This window comes from Solenopsis invicta, chromosome 16 (assembly GCF_016802725.1).
Source record: "Solenopsis invicta isolate M01_SB chromosome 16, UNIL_Sinv_3.0, whole genome shotgun sequence".
NCBI lineage: Eukaryota > Metazoa > Arthropoda > Insecta > Hymenoptera > Formicidae > Solenopsis > Solenopsis invicta.
This window is the reverse complement of record NC_052679.1, coordinates 22,059,945-22,079,556: the sequence shown is the minus strand read 5'-3', so window position 1 is coordinate 22,079,556 and position 19,612 is coordinate 22,059,945. Positions and strand designations below refer to the sequence as shown.

At 40.8% G+C, this 19,612-nt stretch overlaps 1 protein-coding gene across 7 annotated transcripts in view; it reads left to right on the top strand.

Moving 5' to 3' along the window:
* LOC105206711 (mushroom body large-type Kenyon cell-specific protein 1) overlaps positions 1-19,612 on the top strand; it is a 50,767-nt gene that overhangs the window by 10,543 nt on the left and 20,612 nt on the right. For 5 of the 7 annotated variants that reach the window (XM_026131536.2, XM_026131534.2, XM_039458382.1 and 2 more), the window contains exons 2-5: positions 11,858-12,666; positions 12,823-13,134; positions 13,850-14,089; positions 14,584-14,663. In XM_026131536.2, coding sequence (XP_025987321.2) covers positions 11,858-12,666; positions 12,823-13,134; positions 13,850-14,089; positions 14,584-14,663 — 1,441 coding nt within the window. Of the gene's footprint in view, positions 1-11,840; positions 12,667-12,822; positions 13,135-13,849; positions 14,090-14,583; positions 14,664-19,612 lie in introns of all 7 variants that reach the window. The other 2 variants (XM_039458384.1, XM_039458386.1) reach the window with 2 other exon arrangements.

Below are 19,612 nucleotides of genomic sequence, written 5' to 3'. Positions count from 1 at the left end.
CAAATCGCAATCGTCACGTTTATCCCGCCGCGGCGTGAAACGAGGTCTGAAAGTAACAGCGATCTAGTTTTCCATGATGGCGTTATGCAAACGACAACACCAGTAACGAGACCACTCGGCACCATTTGATCAGCTTCGTATATATCGCTTGCTGCGAGGTTTACTTACGCGACAATTTTTGGTTGCGCTTAATTGCGAAAGCGAGACAACATTCGCAACTTTTTCATGTTATTACAACTGAATATATTGAGACAATTAATTTTCTTAAATTATTACTGAAGATATCTGCGTGTAACACAGATTTCATATTATTTTACATCGATATCAATGAGAGTTCTCTGCGCTAATAATAAATTCCATTCATCAATATTTCAACGAAGAAATTGGAGAGAGTTGATAAAGAAATAAGAGAAATCGTATTCATATGAATCTAATTACGAGAATCATCATCTATTTTCGCACGAATTTACCGTTGGTGCGTCAGGAAATCGGTACTCTATCGAGCCTGCCCATAATAAAAGAAGAAATGAAGAAAACATTGTGGGTTTACTAGCGCGAAACACGAGCGAGTAAACTCAACTCACGCCGCGTGCCGAACCGTCGGCGACGGGCCGCTCGTTATTGTAATTACGGCGCGATTATAGTAGAAGCTGGAGACGTTTTCAACGCGGCCGAGTGCCAAGCGAAGTTTCGGACAAAGGATAGCCTTGTGTGTCGTGAGAGTTGGTCGCGGCCCTACTACGGTCGAGGGGACCGAGAGAGGAAAAAGGGAGGGAGAGAGAGGGAGATAGAGAGACTAGCCATTTCCTAAGCTTCTACTGCCGTCTAAACTGGATTGCCATTGGTCGAAACGGGCCACCGATTAGAGAGAAGGCACCGCAGCGATATAGCAGCTTAGGAACCGAGGCGAGCGGAGGGCCGTCGGGCTAAAAATCGCGGCTCCGCCATTGGCCGAGCGGGCCCCTCGAGGCCATTCGGTTTAGAATTGAGGAATGGTGCCGCTATATCCTCGCCGCTATATCCGCGGAGGACGATGGTAGAAAGTGGCACCGTTCTCGAATCTTCGCAGTTTTGATCTGCGTGTCAAGCGGTAGGCGAAAGATTGAGGCACACGTCGAGTTTTCTTCAGTAATTTTTCGCTCCGGAGGATCGGACATTTCCTTCTCTTCTCGATTCTTTTTTTCTTTTTTTTTATATCGTTGAGAATCGCGATTATTGGGCGGATTCTAGGGAGATTAGTACGTAGACCGAATTATGGAATTTGATTTATCGATTCGTACCTTTCTTTGGATTATATTAGTGACGTTTAATATTGGACTATGAATTATTGTCGCTCATGAATTATTCAATCCAAGTGCATTATGTAACGATGGTAATAGCGATAGTAACAGCTTACCGCAATGTACTTCGATCAAGGTTTCCTAAATAATTAATCTTTCAGCATTAACGCAGCGCGCAATACAAATCGAAATGTAAAAGATAGAATATTTCTAACAAATAAAATCGAAAATTGGAAAACTGCGCAAGTACATTTTGTAGTGGCATATAAAATCAATTGGCGCTGTGTCACAGTGATCAGTTGCATATGTTTTAATAGTGTTTGAATAGTAGTGGAGATAAATGTATAGTTGACTTTTATGCAAAGTATCTCACACAGCTTCTTTGGATTCGCAAACTTTGGTAAATTTGAAAATAAAAATTTTACGCGTTTTCCTCCGTTACTTAAATAATGCACCAATGTGCGAAATTTTTTTTCTTTCGATGTGTCGTACGCGAGCAAATTAATTATAATTTATAATTGTCGTCAGCGAGATACTGACGTGCGGGAAATACCTGTTTCTTGTTATTTTACTCTTTCAGTGTAGCGACTTGACAGCGACTCGAAAAACACGACGCCATATCGTAGTCGTATTCAGCTCGTAAACGGCCAATCTACACGTAGAGATAGATAATGATTTTATTCGACGAACTGTTTCCCGGTACAGCGTCATTGGTTTAATCCCGGGCGTGGTCACCCGCCCTACTTCTTCGTCTTCTTAAATGGCACGAGAGATAAGATTGGTTCGGCACCTCCTGCCTGGAATTTCATCCGAGGGCCGCGCCTGCAGTCTAATTACTTCTGTACGGAATCGATCAAGGACTCGGGACTTCGCTTGTCGTGAATATATAACGAGCTCGCGCGCGGATGAAACAATCACGGAAAACACGTAGACCGACTGCGTTGTTTTCTCGCACGCCGTGTTCTCGTCAAGGAAAAGCCGTATTGACTCACTTGTTAGGAAAAGCACGCACTTAGTAAATGGAGTAATGCTAATAGGATGATAATTCTAACAGAATGCTATTTTCACACATCATTAAAGAGATGGAAATTTATTTATATACTTATACTATCATTTAGCGTGCTAAGTACAAAGTGATAAGACCCGAGCAGTCGTAGAAAGCGAGCAAAAAAATTGTAATACGTTTATACGATAAACGTAATATTTTCTCTAATGAGATGCGATGCATAAAAATGCGAAATTGGACAGAGAACAATTATTTCTTCGTCCTCGCAAATTTTTCGATGAAATGTCTTGCGCCTTTTTTTTTTTGTTTTCTAGAGAGAGAATTTGATTTATGACGGCTACATCTCTTTTCGCTGTATCCCCATCTATATAGCAGAAAGAGATTATATTTCATTCATACGCGGAGCGACGATGCCGGGATTATCAATGCACACGCGGTGTGCGAGTTCATGCTTCACCTCTGTTGATTGCATGTGCAGTGTGTTGCTCGGGTCTTAATAAAGTCAATCCAACGAAGGATATAGCATCCTCGCGAGGGAAAGGAACATCATCGCTTTAGGTCGATGATTAATCTCGCGATAATCCGATCGCAGTCATCGCACAAATCATCGCGAGATAAGCGGCTTGCATGCATTGTCACGCGCATGATTCCGCGGAAAACGCTGAATCGCACTAACTTCCGCGTAGCATAGTGGACTTTCGCGATTTTACGGTGCATCTATAAATCCGACGCGACGGACGTGTGGAAATTATCGAGGGAATCTATAAAACGCTGAACTCATTTCGCTCTCTCATTTTGAGTCTCCGTATTAACGAGCATCTTTTTTTTGGGGGCTGGGGGGGGGGGGGGAAACTGGTCGTTTGGAAAAACCGAGACGCTGCGCCGTCACGAATTTTTCGCGAGGAGAGGAAAAATATTTGTCGGACGGTCGGCGAGCTGCACGGCCAGATTTTCATGACTCATTACGTAACCTTGAAGTTTGCACACTCCGGCGCGACGATGACTTGGCCTATTCCTGCGGTCATAATCGAGGCGTGCGCGTCGCGCGATTCTAAAGAAATTGTAGATTTTCTCGACACCTCCTCGCTAAATGCGCAACGACGATTTTTCGTGATTCACGCGATCATGGCGCCTACTCGCAGCGATTACTATTAAGATATTGTGCGAATTGAGCATTTAAGTAGATACGACGAACGGAACTAAAGAGAATATTGAAAATAGAAATTTTTGAACGTTAGACAATTGCAGAGTTCGAGTTTGGAGATTATTTAGCAGCAGATATCATAAATCATAAATTTTGAATTATAAATTTTCAATTATAAATTTATATTAGTAATATATTTGGAAGTTCTCGGAGCTCGTCACAATTGATTAACTTATAGCCAGTGCCACCTCGCGGTGTTATTTAATCATTCATCTCATTGTGCATAGTGTGCATCTAACTGTCATCATTTATCAGCCTTTACAACACGTTGCGCATAATTTGCATCTGCATTTAAACACCCGATTATCGCACTATTGACGAAAAATTAATGCTCATTGCGAAAATATGCCCCGTGCGCTTCCTCTCCGCTGCTGCTGTCTTGTATATACCGAGTTTTAATTAACGCATCGCTCCTTACGTGCGCATTCATCGTCAATGCGTTATCGCAAATTTGCAATGCGATAAGAAACTCGTCGATAAGCAATTAGCACTTTGCTGCGAAAGCGCGTCGCGCGCGTCGCGAATCACTTGTTACACGAGAAATTTGCTTAATTGATGCGAAATCTCATAATAGAAAACACTGAATAAATTAATATAATCCCTTTCGCGAAGGGCGATCGATTGTGATTCGATGCGATCGCGAGGTCAAAAGGTCGGCAGAGAATTTATCTTAAGACACGTGTAAATGATATTAACAATTATTGATCGCTGATATTTTTGCTGTATTATCAATGAACGTTCAGATTTCGTTCTTTTTTTCGTGTATAAAAAAAACCATTTTTTAAAATACATGTTCGCCGAAATGCGACAAATGACATTATCAGATATTTCGCGGCGGACTTGCAATCGCGATCAACAGTGAGTCATTGTATGCGCGCGAGCGCGAAATCTCGTTCACGAGTTGCACAGGGGGAAAGTGAGGCGAAGTATCGATGAGGTTTATTGACTCGCGCATGAGAATCACGGTGCGTCTTATCGTAACTTAAAACTTTACTGCCGAGGATGCGCTAGCGAAATGCAGGCGCGCATCTTTGTCGATGTCGATCAACCGGTGTCCGTCGAGCGGAACTGAAATTACATCGAGCAAGGCAAACTGTACTGTTGATCCGTACAAGACTAATCCTCTTCGGAATTTCGCAAATATTTTTCCGTGTGTTTTCATAATTTTCATTGAATTGGTTTTTTTTCCGGATTACGCCATGCAATGTTTTCCTTTAACTCGTATTTTTCTTTATCAAGGCGCACTTTAAAAATACGTTCTAAATTTATCTGAACACATCAGATTATGCTGATCTTTTCTTTTGACGGATTGTTTTGCAATTTGATTGGAATGATATTAAAACATGCGTATTTCTCACGAAAAATGATACTGAATAAATTTTAAACGCAGTATATTTTAACATTTGTATTGTTGTAAACATTGTATTGTTTCTTATCGAGTAAATTAATTTTATGATCCGCAGAAGTGGTCTGGTAGTTATAGAAAATTTATGACAATGGTAAATGTCGGACAGAAGTGATAAAAAGTTTACTCAAGTTTACTTTAGTTTTTGCAAAAAAATATAACCATTTTTTTTAACGATTAATTAATTCTAATTCAATTCCGCGAGAGAATGCGCCATAAAAAGAATTAGATCAGCTTAATCATATAATCAATTTTATTCTAAAACCAATTAGAAGTGAATCTCTTGTCGTTGTTGCAAATTATTTCAGCCATGAAAGAGATTAAAGTGTAAGCCGTTGCGACAGTAATTTTTTCGGAAATGACGATAAGGGTGTATATAAGCTCCACTTAAAACTGCGGCGTTAAAACTCGTCCCTGACCGTAATATCAGTCGTGCATTTTTCTGACAGGCATACGCGAACGCATATACATTCGCGCATACGCATCTTGCGGTGTGGCCGACGTGGATCCAGTTCGTGTTTCCGCAAAGCGCATTATACCTGTATTTGATAAGCTGCGTGGAAGTAGAGCGTTTAAATAATGGCCGCACACGTCGACGATGGGATAGCGCGATGGGCGTCGCCATTTGTTCGAAACGTTCGACAAACAATAATAATTTATTCAGATGTTTTTCATGCGCGCTTCCAAGCGACTGCGTTAATTCGAGCTGGTTTTCTCGATTATTTTCTTCTGTACGCTCGCGTAGACAAAGGCGGCGGACTTAAAGAGGGAAAATATAGTAAGCAGTTCCATCTTTTGCATCTTTAGGCTCTGTGAATATCATTTTTTAAAATAAATTACCTTTCTGAATTGTGTCCTTAAATTTGCTGTATAATCTGTTATATGTGATCCATCTCTCTTTTTTTGTTTTCTAAATTTAAACTATTTCAAACTGTTTAATAATTCAAACGTTTAGTTAACCGGAAAAAAATTGTCCTTTTGTATTCAATTATTCCTTGACTTATAATATTTACCTGAAGAATAAATTATAAAGTTTATGCCCACACGTAGTTGCAATTATCTATATAAAAATATTTTTTATTCTTATTTGTATATGTATATAATTACAATAATTTAGAGACGTAATTACAACAGTCAAGGTAAGAAATGATGTCACTATTCCTATCTAAGGTGTTGTAATTATATTTCTAAACTACCGTAGTCACAAATTGGGAAATGATGCCACCAGTTGAGAATTAAGGATTAATATTTCGTTTGCTTCAACACGTACATACGGTATAATTGCGAGCTATCCAAAGTGATCAATGGCGTTCTCGTTCTTCACGAGGTAATTCGCGCTTATTCATGAACTCAGGCGAAACCCGCGATATATCTTCCGCGATCACTATACTCTACAGTAATCCCCGAAATTTGTATGCGTTTCACACGGTAGAGATCGTCCATCCCTCCGCGCTGAAAATCAACTTCGCTACTTGTTCGAACCTTTCTATCAACTTTGCTGGAGAACCGGTTAACATGCTAATGCCGTTACATATTAATTACCATTAATGCCGAGTACTCGGTATCCTGAAAACAAACTGGTAACCAATTGATAATAAATTTAAGTGACAAGGCTGCGGGCGGATCGCACTTGCACGAACCTACAATCGAAACCGTGTAATACGATCGCGCGAGTGTGCACCAGTTCAGTTTCGAGGGCCAGATCACCAGAACTCGAATTAATTTTTTACACACGATTACGTTGTTGCGCTGTTAAATATACAATTTAACAATTTCGATACGAAATTAACCTTGTATTGCACGCTGCTTCATAAATGCAATACAGTTGATATCTCTAATTTATTTATTATTCTCACTGGACTTCAAACAAACTGAACTTGCGTTTCTTTGAAAGTCGAGTTTTTTTTTTTTTTTTTAATGTGAAATGAGAAAATTAAAACGAGAATTGTTTGAAAATGGAAGCTTGAAATTTGTGTTGGCTGGCACATTAAATTTCATTTTGTAAGACAATTAGAACGATATTCACATATCTCATAATATGCAATTGTACAGTTATCAATTTCTTCTGTCGCGTATTGGTCGCTAATATAGGTGTAAATCAATAACACAGTAATTATCGAGCGAAACGCATAATTAACGACTGAACTAATTAACGGCTAAAACGCATAAGACTCATTACGCTCGCGAAATTCGAAACGGCGGTACATGCGATGATCGAACAACTTCGATTCCCGACTCACGTCCCCCGAAGTTTGCTCGAGAGATACGCCACGACGACAGATTATTTCGGACTGCGCAGACAGCAACGCGAGTGTGCTCTGTGCGCTCTTCGAAGAAAATAACACGATTAAACTAACTCCGATACGCGCCGTTGAGTCAGGCGATAATAATTGCGGCCGCAGAATAATTAGCTGTTCGCGAATGTCCATTTGCGTGAGATAAACCGACCTTAGCAGACTTTAATTTAGAGAAAGAGCCTAATGTACTTTCGAAATTGTTTTCACGATTATTATACTGCTATGGATCGAGGCCTCGCACTCTGTGCGCTTCTCGTTGTATAAATTTTCTACCGCTCGACGATTCGCTGTAAGTCAAGGATATTCACCTTTCAACGGCCTTCAACGTATGGCAGCGCTTTGATTGGTAAAATTATATTTTATGCACGCTGCGAGGTTTAGTCGTTTGTACACAAACGTGTAATATATGTAATACGTTAAAGAATCTTGTAAGTCGCGATTTAATTATACTTATTCATTTAATACGGGCGATATTGTTTTTTATAAATTTAAGAACTGGCAAAATATAACAACGTTGTTTTAGCGTGTCGAAATTTTTCCCTCTGAATTTTTCAATGGTCCTGCTTTACCACAAAGAGCCACTACAGATTGATCCTAAATTAAACGGTGCAGTAACACGTTACGCTGCATCGTAGCGGTTTCTCGTTATAATGAGGTTTATATTTTTAGAAAAATATTTTTTTCAAAACGTTACGCGGAAAAATGTGATACGATAAACGATCTCTCTTACGTCGGCGCAATTTTTTCATTGTGCTCCCTTTTTTACGCGCTCGCGCGAATTTTGTACAAAGCTCACTTAATTACGCATTTACGTGCTCTATATCTGTGTTATAAATAGAATTCTAATCTCGAAATGATTCGTCGAATCTGTGGAATTAGATCTAAATCAAATTGTCAAGCGCGACCTGGTCCACGCACGGCCGGCAAAAGCGTCGAAATTCCAAGACATACCGAATCGTACGCCAATGAGCGGTCGCATCGATCCGGAGTGCAATTTAATTTGCGAATTCCCCGCCGTTCTGCAGAAACAACGCGTTTCGCAGAAACGACATGCCGTGGTTGACCCGCGACCGGCTCTTTGCGGCCCTAATGACTATCCTGCCGCGCGGCAAACGACAAAATCAATTCAGCGCTACGGAGGTGAGCGCCATGAAAAATCGCCGCCCGACTCGATTCACACGCGATATATATTTTCACATATGCGCGATGCACACGCGTTACATACGCCGCGCTGGTACGTGCATTCGCGCTCACGAACGTAGGAGAGCGCGCACGTCTGCTCCCGCACATCGTGCGAAACGTATGCACGTGGTGCATCGTACACACAGTGCCGCGAGTACCGATTGGCGTGACGGTACGTTGCATCCGCGGCACGCGCGCCGCGATACCGGGTGTCCGCCGAGAAGCACGGCTGATTGGCCAGTCCGAGCTGTAATTGGCCGACTGTAGTCGATTTGCGTTTGATCAGAGATAGGAAAATGCCCTTTGAGAGTAGATACCGACGATTCGACGAGTAAATTCTATTTTCCTCGCGTTATCGGTCAATGAAATCGCGATGAAATATATGCGATAATTGCGTTTAGGATATCATGAGAGATTAGAGAGATTCGCTTAAAAAAAAAAGAACGACAGAATGAACTGATGCAATCGAAAATAGAGATATTTAATTTTTAAGTATTAAAATGTTTTATTTCTATCGTTTTTAAATGCTTAAAAATGCTTTTAATTTTAAACAGTGTTTATAGATTTAAAATACTAAAACGTTTAAAGCTGAAATCTTTAACAGCTTTAAATGTTTTAGAGTTTTAATTTTAAATACCGTTTAAAACTAAAACATTTTTAAATATATTAAAAACTGTTAGAGAGAGAGAGAGAGAGAGAGAGAGAGAGAGAGAGAGAGAGAGAGAGAGAGAGAGAGACGGAAATAAAACATATTAATATCTTAAAATTAAACACTTTTTTAAATGTAGTTTTAAAGTGAAAAGTATACATTATTTAAGGATGACTTGTGTAGGATCACAATACATTTTGTCGCTGTCTCGTGATGTGCATTATTCAAGCCTCCAGCGAGGCAGGCTTAAACGAACTCGATAAGTTCCCGGAAGTTCCAAGTATGATTTTAGCAGAGAGCCGTGAAAATTGTAGTCGAGAGCGAGAAAACGTCTGACGCAAAATTAAATTTCGAACATTGCAAATTAAATCGTTTTCACGGTTCTTCGATGACGAAATGTACGACGGGATCACGGAGCTTTTGCTCAAATGAATATCGAATACTGTTTGCTAAATTAATGAACGAGCGAAAAACACAAGCTCGCGCTGGCGGGCATATTTCCGCGATGTTAAATATTTATTCAGGAAATTAACATCCGTCACAAATGCGCATGTATCGCAAGCGTACTATGGCGTGGCTCTGATAATTGTTTCGACTAGCATAAATATCATAATTTGTAAAATCCTGCTGATGATTAAACAGCATCCGCCGGCGCGGAACTGACGCTCGGAAATCTTTTCGACGGGGGCCTGCGCGGCGACGGACGCGGCAGAGAGTTGCAAGGCACGTCACGCTGCTGCGATAACAGTCAACTATTCGGCCTTTGGATAAGGAAGTGAAAAAATTCCGTTATCGCCGTCTCTATCGCGAACTGTTCTGGGGAGTGGAACGCAATTACAACTGGCGTGAGCGAATTGTAGCTGTCCGTGAAATACAAAAACCGACGTCTTCGTGATATATATTGAGCGCATTCGAATACGTTTCATGGAATTATATAAGAACAGATAGCGCGAGCATTATTTTTCGCCAATAGTCTTATCTCCCTCGATATCTAGTCCACTTAAGAGAAATATCGAACGGGACAGTTTTCCATCTTTTTTTAGTGGCGAAACTTTTGCGACGGCCCAATAATTGCACGTAATTACGTGAAGATTAGCAGAGCTGTAAGGAAAATACGTTTCTATAGCGCTTTAATCGCACGGGGCGTCCACACGTTCGGCGTAATGAAAAGGATGATTAATTATATTAACACGTTTCGTTTCTATGCTTGTGTAATTGAGTCCTCGGGCATTCTCAAATGCTGCTGATAACGCTTCGATAATTGTGAAAATTTTATTCCTCGAATTACATTCAGAGTTACTAAAAACAGAAGGAAGAAAAAAGAACGGAAAAAAATGAGTCGTCCTCCTTGCAAATGGGTTTTTTTGTCTTGCTTCGCCACACACGCGCAGTCGTGTCCTTCGAAAACCACCATGTCCGGTTACTCAATCGCGCGAGATCTGCATAATTTCGCATGCGACTCTCGCTGTGGAAGGACTGCATCCGCGTGCTTTTCTCTGGAACCTTAATCATCGTCCATCATTTCCTATGACAAACAAGTCGGCCGCGCGGCATTATAGCGATGCGCGTGCGTGAATTTGTGCAGCGGGCTAGATATCGTCATCTGCGGCCGCTAGATTTCTCGTAACCCATGATTATGCAACCGCGATTATAAAACCGCGTGCCACTTACTTTAGTGCATACGCTTGTGATAGCGATAGTTAGCATTCGTGGAAATACACTTTGATAGACTTTGACCGCTTGGCTTTCGGCACACGTGGTACCACGCAGTTATTCAAAACTGTTTCAAAACAGATAAATGAAAAAACGAAACGGTCTGCTAGGTGTAAGTTTATATTTCATATTTATGTTTCATATCATTCAATGGTTTCATTGAACATGCTCATTACATCCAATCAGATTTGGTAGAAAAAGTCCAGTGAGTGGAAAAAATCATGGTAAATTCTGTTTTACCGTTTTGGACTTTGTTCCATAAACTGGCAAATACTATAGAAATGTCTATTGAATACTAAAATATATTTTTATGCTTTATACAAAACAAATAATTTTGCTGTAGTTAATAAATTGCTAATCATTCAACATGAGTAATACGAAAAAAAAAAAAAATTATGAGGTGGACACAAAGACCCTGCGTTGGCTTGTTTTGAATCCTATTCTGTTAATAACAATAAGCAGAAATATATATTGCTTATGAAATATCAGTAAGTGCAAAAGTCCCGCGACTAAAGCAACAAAAGTGATAAAAAGTTATAAGGCAAAGGTAATAATTTTATAGATTAAGATAAATCGGAAGACAATCAAGAAGAATCAAGTGGAAGAGTCATAAGGGTCTGAACGAATTGCTCAAAGATAAAGTTTTTCATTTATTTTATTGTTCCTAAAAAAGTTCAGTTTTTGCTGGTTTTTCCGGAAAATACCGGTTTTTTTGTACTACTAGCATGGACTTTGTCAAAAGAATGTGTAGAATTTTGTAGAATTCAACTCTGCATTCAACTGATCCAACAGAAAAGTGCTTGAAAAAAATTACTATCTTAAGCATTTCAATATCAAACTTTCTTGCGTAATTAATAAGCATGTTCGATAAAAATCTATCATAAATTATATAATAAAGTGTTATTTGCTGTTTTTTGATTTTAATTTTGACAATAACGAATTGATAAGTATTAAGCGATTCTCGAAATTTTTATCGATTCCAAATCTGTCTGATTGAGACACGTGTGGATCTCAGTATCGAATGTCCTTCGTTTGCCTTATCGAAAGTAATACTCCTTTTTATCCGGGTCTCGGGCAAGCGGTGCACATCATTGTTTGATGTAGTTGCGGTGGTGTCGCAGGTCTGGAACGGGTAGCAGAGGAGTTGATGGGCCGTAGGAAATGGAAGCAATACCAGGACAACCTGTACAGCGGCACCCGCAGCAGCGAATCACAGCCCCACCATCGGCTTTACCCGGCGTTGTCGTCGTCCTGCAACCCGATAGCCGGGAGCTTGGACCAGATTGGGCCGCAGCTGCATCCCACGTCGTTGCCGTCGACGGTGCTGACGACGGCGACGACCACGACGACGACGACGACGGCGGCGACCGGCGGTGTGGTGAAACAGGAAAGCCTACAGAGGCATCATCTGCAGAACCATCACCATCAGTCCACGCCGGTCCAGGACCATCTGGATCAGCAGGAGGATTCGCGCCGTCTGAGGCTGGGCGAAGTCAAAATCGAGACTGCCCACGACGAGGAGCCCACGGACGGTGCCGCGCGGGAGGACACCTCGGCGAGGACGACGGATACGGCGACGTCGACGACAGCGACGGCGACGGCGGAAGTAGCGACAACGACGACGACCACCGGCATCGCGACGACCACGTCGACAACGACAACGGCGACGGCGATCGCCGCTGGCACGACGACGATAGCGACGAGACGGCGACGCGGACGCCGGCAAAACGAGGGGGAGGACGTCGACGGGGAGGAGGACGGCGACGAGAACGACGAGGAGACGGGACGGGGCCAGAACGAGGCGGAGAAACGGCTCAAGCTCGACGAGGACGCCGACAGGTCGTCGGCGGTCAGCCCTCTCAGAACGGAAAACGATCGTGCGACTCGGGATCATCCGACTGCCAACGCTACCGACACGGAAGGGACCAAGGTTCGTACATACAGATCTGGCATGTGTAACAATCACTTAAAGATGACGAAACGGTAGAGAGTTTCCTCTAGAGGGACTGAGTCAAACGTTGCTAAAAAGAATAAAAATCCGCTTTAAATTGTTAAATTGTTAATTGTATTATTTTCTTTGTTTTAGGAACGAACGGAGGAAGTCGCGTTGGAGCGGGCACCGGTAACGCAGGGCTTACTGAGGGTAAAGAAAGAGGAGGAGCTGCAGGAGGTGCCGGGTTCTGGTGGCGGCACCACGATACTGACGACGCCGGCAACGGATTCGGAAGGGACCAGGTCGGGGCTGTTATGCCGCGACGGGAACGCGGCCGCGACGAGCGTCGCGACACCGTTTCTTCTTGGAAGACGCACGAGCCCGCCGCCGGAAGACTGGAAGCCGCTCGACAAGTGTTACTTCTGCCTCGACGGCAAGCTACCCCACGACGACCAGCCGCCCCTTGTAAGTACCCTCCGGCGAGTCTGCCGAGTGTGAGGTTGCGCATGGCTGAGCATCGACCTCGTCCTTCATTGCTAATTTTGTGTAGAGATTATCCGCGAGAAGGGAACGGATGTACAGACCGGAATGAGTAAACGGATATAATCATCTCTCCTCGCGCGCGAAATTCGGATCCTGAGATTCTGCGATCCTACGACGAACGCTTCGGATAATCTCGAAATATACCGACGATCTTGTCAATGATTTACCCGTAGACCGTAGAAAAATTGGCGCACAAACATTAATGCTGCTCGTTTCGCCTGCAATGCACTTACGCGATCGCGTCATCGCGAAGTCTCTTTACACACCTTCGTTCTATACACCTGTTGTGCCGTCTTTACTGAGCGCGGTTCGAGAGTCTGACCTAGCCTTTGCCACTTTTGATTAAGTCGAGCGTACCTCGTACTTGGGCGCCGCGCGCGCCAACCTCTCGGCAGCTTTGATCGCTTTGACGCGCCCATAAAAGATTCACGAGAACTCGCGTGGAGGCGGCGTGCCTTACATGAAATGAATTCGATCAGAATTCGATCCCGCCGCATCTTCGCGTCTTCTCGTGGATCTCACCCTCTGGCGCCCTTTCTACCAATCGTCCAACCAATCCGCCGCGGCTATTCAGTCGGACGTTCTTTTCGTATCGCGCGAACCGGGATGACACGTTTCTCCGCGTTGTGCCCCGCAGAGTCCGCAGAGCGACAGTAGCAGCAGCTCGCGATCGGCGGAGTCACCGATGTCGGTCCAGGTGGACCCGATGGCGGCGTCCGTGGTCGCCGCCGCCCTTAGCGGCACTTACCCCACCTTGCTGCCCCAGTGGTGCTTACCGCCGAGGGAGGCACCCCTCGTTGGGGTGCAGGCCCATCAGGACAGCGCCGCGGCGGCCGATCAACCGCTCGATCTCTCGGCCAAACCCAGAAATTCTCAGGTAAGTTCGAGACCGCTCATTCTGCCGTACGTGAAAACGCATGTGGTCTTTTTCTCAGCCTTTTTCTTCTCCGTCCTTATTCTCTCTCTCTCTTTCGCGCGCGACTCTCGTTCGAGACATTTATTCGGGACATTGAATTTTTGCGACAAGAACGATCGTACGTTGCGTGGTTCGCCAAGTGTTTGATGAAGGATCACATAATGAACGGAGACGATTGTAAACGATGTGCAAATTATCCGTAACTGTTATTCATACTTTTTTAGTGGGCTGTCGCACGCGATTATTATCTACGCAACGTATTTTGCTGAACAATAATTCCTTTCATATAGTGTTTTATTAGCGCTTCCTAGACGGTGTGTTATTAAGTGACTAACGCTGACGTCTAAGTAACTAGGCTGTATGCTTGCGTAATATTAGTTATTTATTTGTTTATTTAAGTCACTCTTGATGGTTTTTTTATGCTAATATCATTATCCGTTTGTTTGTTTGCTTAGGACAACAACATATCTCTACTAGAGCAACAGAAAATACCTCTGAGAATGCCGACAGGCATCGACCCGAAGACTATTCTTAAGTAAGTAATTTTTTATCATTTCCTAATTAATGGAACAATATAAAAAATATCTTACTAAATGACAATTGGTTTATAAATAAATTAACGCGACCCGATGTTTTTAATTTAAATTATGGATACATGTATTATTCACAATAAAGCATGCTCATATTTGATTTGTTTGTGTAATAAATAGAGTTGAAATTTAAATGAAAAAATTATTCATAATAGCAATTCTAATCAAATGGTAGGGAAATAAGTTAAAAAGATTTCATTTACGCAAAAATTTTATATCTTTTTAATTCAAATGTTTTATTTAATTCCGCGGTTTTATTCCACCATAAATTTTATTTCTTTTTGTTAACTTAATATATTAATGCTAAAATATATTAAAGCGATAAATGTATGAAAGCAATTATAATTAAAATGATAAGACTCTTTCTAAAAGTGCGCGTTACAATAAAAAACAAAAGAGAAACGCGCAATGTCAACTTGCACGAATATTTGCCTTCGACAAGAGAGCGTTTTTTTCTCACACATTGGAAAATCGTCGTTTGTCAACGACAATGAAGCGTCGTTTCGGCGTTATCGCGCAACTCGCTTTGCACCTCGAGGCGAGCCACAGATACGAATATGCATTCCGTATGCGAATGTGGAGGGGAAAAAGAGAATACGAGCCACGATCGCATTCCGTAGCGAACGTTCTTCGTGATCGAGTGGCCGTTTAAGCCGGGCCGGGCGGGCCGGGCGGGCGTTTCGATAAGGCGTCGATTAAAACACCGTCGGCGAACGACTTTCGAAAATCGCGAAACTGACAGCCAGTCGATCCGGAATGCCGTCGCAATTAGGTGCCAATCACGCGGCCGGGCATAACCGTGATTTATCTCCCTCGTAAAGACGTCATGCGCGACAACGGCAGAGGGGAATCGTATCGTTCTCGCTCGACACTGGTGCCGGCTGATCGAGTTCGTGGTTCGTGTGCTGCTTTTTCAGATTTATACGGACAAATATGAGGAAGAAAATTAGCAATTGCTGCAATATAACTGAACTCTTAGGAAGATTTATCTTAATCGTTTTGGGATCAAAAATATTATATTTTCTATTTATTTATAAACAAAGTTATCATTCTCGATCATTTAATTTAAATAGATTTACCAGGCGAGTCATCAATTATGAAACAATTTCTATACGTTTGTGTTGCATTGCGTACATGTGTGATTTATAAGTCTTTGTACTGTAATTATAGCAAGAGATAAACAGGGTTGTAAGTAAAGAGCTGCAGTTATCAGAATTTAGGATCGTGGCGAAACTCAAGTTCGTTAGGTGAACTTGCTCTATTGAGTCGATCGTAATAATACTATTGCGAACACTCGATTATCCTAGACGCGTTAGAGATATATGCCGTATTCTCTCGAGGGAAGATAACAATATCCTAAAATTAATACAGATACAAATATGCAAAAATATTACTCATCCATTATAAACTTTATCGATAAGTTAAAATTAATGAAACGTGTTTTTTTATTGATTTGTATAGTAATGTTAATGATATATTTAAAAGAAGATATTTTTCATGATTGTTTAATTAAATTGTTGCGAATGACTCTCAATTTACTACATGGCTGCGATGTTTTCCTCGTGATTCTTGGCTATCACACTGCTACATTAAAGCAATGATAATTCCAACGGCTTGCAAAAAAATTTATGCGTTGGGATAAATAAAGTCGTATTACAGATTCGACGAGCCGTCAGTTCGCATTTCACTAATTTGAAAAGATTATTACTATTACTTATAACTAATCTATACGCAAAAATTTTATATTTTCTTCATTATGCTGAGTTGAGAGTTATTTTCATTTACGTGTCGTCATTCACGTTGATGTGCCTTTAAATAATTGATAATCAATTGCGCTTCATATCACGATAGATTACGAAAAGGATGTGATTAATTTTATAAGATATAAAATTATGAGATATTTAATAAGTTTTATCACATTTAATATCTGGGACCATTTTTCTTTTTATTTTCTGACAATTTAATTGGATTAGAGAGATAAATAATTTTGCAGTTTTTAAAATTTCGCAACTTTTTCAATTTTTTAATTGCGTAAATAATTATAAAAGAAAAAACAATTCCACAGAATTTGTGGCAGATTGTATTATATGTAATATTGTTACAAAGGGGCTGTGTTGGAAAATAATTTATTGCAATTGCTTGACAAAATACTAAATTTAGGTTTGTAAAGATATTTTCTTCGCGAAGAAAATGCAGTAACATATTTTTTCCTGTGACGTAAACGGAATAATACGTTCTTTGATTAAACTGTCACAACTAGGCAGGTCGCTTATTGCATGCTTCTCACACGTAAATGTTTAATGTATATCGTGCTTCAGTGTTTTAAACTGTACGAAAAAATTTCGTTGTAATACGTTTGTGCGATCGTGGTAAGCAGGCGGTATCCTCCAAACCGTAATAATACCGACGAGTTGCTTGAACTTTACAACCCTTTGAGCTTTAAACTGCTATACGTCTGCGGTACGTACCTCGATAAATATTTAAGCAGTCCGTTTCACAGAATCGATGCAACTCGGTTGCGGTCTCGAATACGAAACATGATGGAGCAAATTTCGTAAACTTATCCACACACCTAAATAAATGACACAACAAAGGGAAAAGTTTTATACATATTTTATTTCGCCTCTCTATCATTATAAAACAAATTATAGTAAAACGTAGTATTTATGTTATTCTCTTTATTATTTATGTTAAAATGTGGAAAACCTGGTAAACGATAAATATCGGATTTGGTTTTGAATTTTATTTAAAAAATTTAAGTTGTGTTCTAATTTTCTCGACCATTATTAGATTAATTGAAAAGGTGTGTTCTATCGATTGTTAAAGGCATCGGGAAATTTTTATCTCGGAAAGTTAAGGTATTTTTTTTTTTTTACTGTTGGTCGTAATGACAATTTTTATCTTCGTTGCACGATTCGTGAAAAATGGAAAATATCAGTAGTTCGAGCGAGCCGAGCGTGTCAGATCGTTGGAGGCGTACGTTGCCCCCATGTTTTCGCTGTTTTCCCTCGCGGAACATTTTGCGCGTCAAATTTTTATCATCGTCTATTATTAGTCCACCGTAATCTGCACCTCCCGACATATCGAAGATGCATGCAGAGTACCTCGTATGTCGCGGCGCGTAATGAACAAGCGTAAAGGGGAGACTGGAATGCGAGAATGAATAAGAGCGAAGAAGTAGGATAGGGAACAAGTGAGAGAAGGGGGAAGAAAGTTTCAAGTGGGAAAGAAAAGAGAGGCGAGAGAGAGGTTCGCGCTGACGCATATGCGACTGCGTAATTAGCGATAAGATAGGACCGTCGACGAAACCGTGGCACTTGAGTTGAAATTAAAGCCTAATTTATTCCGGTGTATGGATGTTTTGGTTTTCACGTGATTAAATTTTGAGTAGATAGAGATCTAAAGATATAAATTTATAGCTATATTGTATTAAAAAAAGTATGACGGTGATAACAAATGTGACGAAAAATGATTTGAATAATTAATTACATGTGTTACTTTTTTGAAGAATGATTTAAATCAATGTTTAAAAGTTATGTAAGAATAAGAAAAAAAAGTTTATCAAATTTAGGATAAAATAAGTAAATTTTGTATTGCAAAAGAATTCATAGATGAAGGAAAGTAGCGACAACTTGAAATATTCTGCATTCTCGCGAATTGTTGCGATTCAAGACGGATTCTGTGCAACGTGAATTGGTTAGAATTCATGAGTCTGAATAAAGGATGTAAGTATATACGTTCATAGTTTATCAAAAGGATCTATATTATATACTTTAGAGATATTAATTATGACGATTTTCGTCTCTTTTTCGCCGTTTGTATCAAATGCGTCATAAAATAATTTTAATCACGATTACACAGAAATTTTAAGTGAAACGAAAATTATGTAGGTTGTTAGATCGTTGTTCCGCTTTAGCGTATGCCTATTAAATTCATACGATCTAGACAAGTTTTTCTATTTTATGTTGGTACTACAAAGTAGACAAGCTTCGAGATACTTAACGTCGTCTATAAACTGATATTGCATAACTGGACTCGTTTGGCCAATTTCATACTTTTCTTTAAGAACTGTTGCATTATTACGGCGCAATCTTCATTTCGATTGTTTTATGCAGCTAGCGTGTCTGTTTTATTTGCGTGCGTCAAATCAAAATTTATTGCGTTAAATATTAACAACTATATTTAACAAATTGTGTCAGAAAGTAGAATTATCAATTTAAGTATTTTACTTTAGACGTTTTTTACGTTAATCTTGATTAACAAGAATTTTTTTACATTTTAAAAGCATATTAATAAGTTAGCTCTCATGAAGATTTAGAAACGTGAAGCAACTGGTCAGATTTAAGAACGCGTCTTCTCAAGGCAAGTAGCCACAAAGAAACGAAATTAGACGTACACTTCGCACTTGCGCGTCCGCGATACTGAAAAATAGGCGAGCTGCAATAAAACCAGACACCGAGCAGTGAAGTAAAACCGGTTCGTAGAAGGCTTTGGAGAAGGTTTGCTAGCCAAAGAGATATTGACGCCGCTGCGAAGGACAAGATTACGACTATCTGGTTCGCGATTGCGTGAGCCTTGTGATTTATGCGAGAATTTACTAAACCGAACCATCCAGTTTGATCGTGAAACCTTGGTTTCCGGCATCTGAAAATATGTCGAGACGTTAGAGATATCAGTTTTAATATTTGTCTTTAGCGATTTTGCACAAGATTTCTCATATATATATGTCCGAGGAATCTCACATTGTCGCACAGGGACGAATCTGTTTCTCAAGTTAAGGAATTCGTTCTTGACACAAATTGCTACGTTACATTGAAAATATAACGCACGATACAATGTTTCTGTCGCGCGGAGGTGCGCGATAAGAAGGCGCGCCGCGGCGCGAGGGCACCAT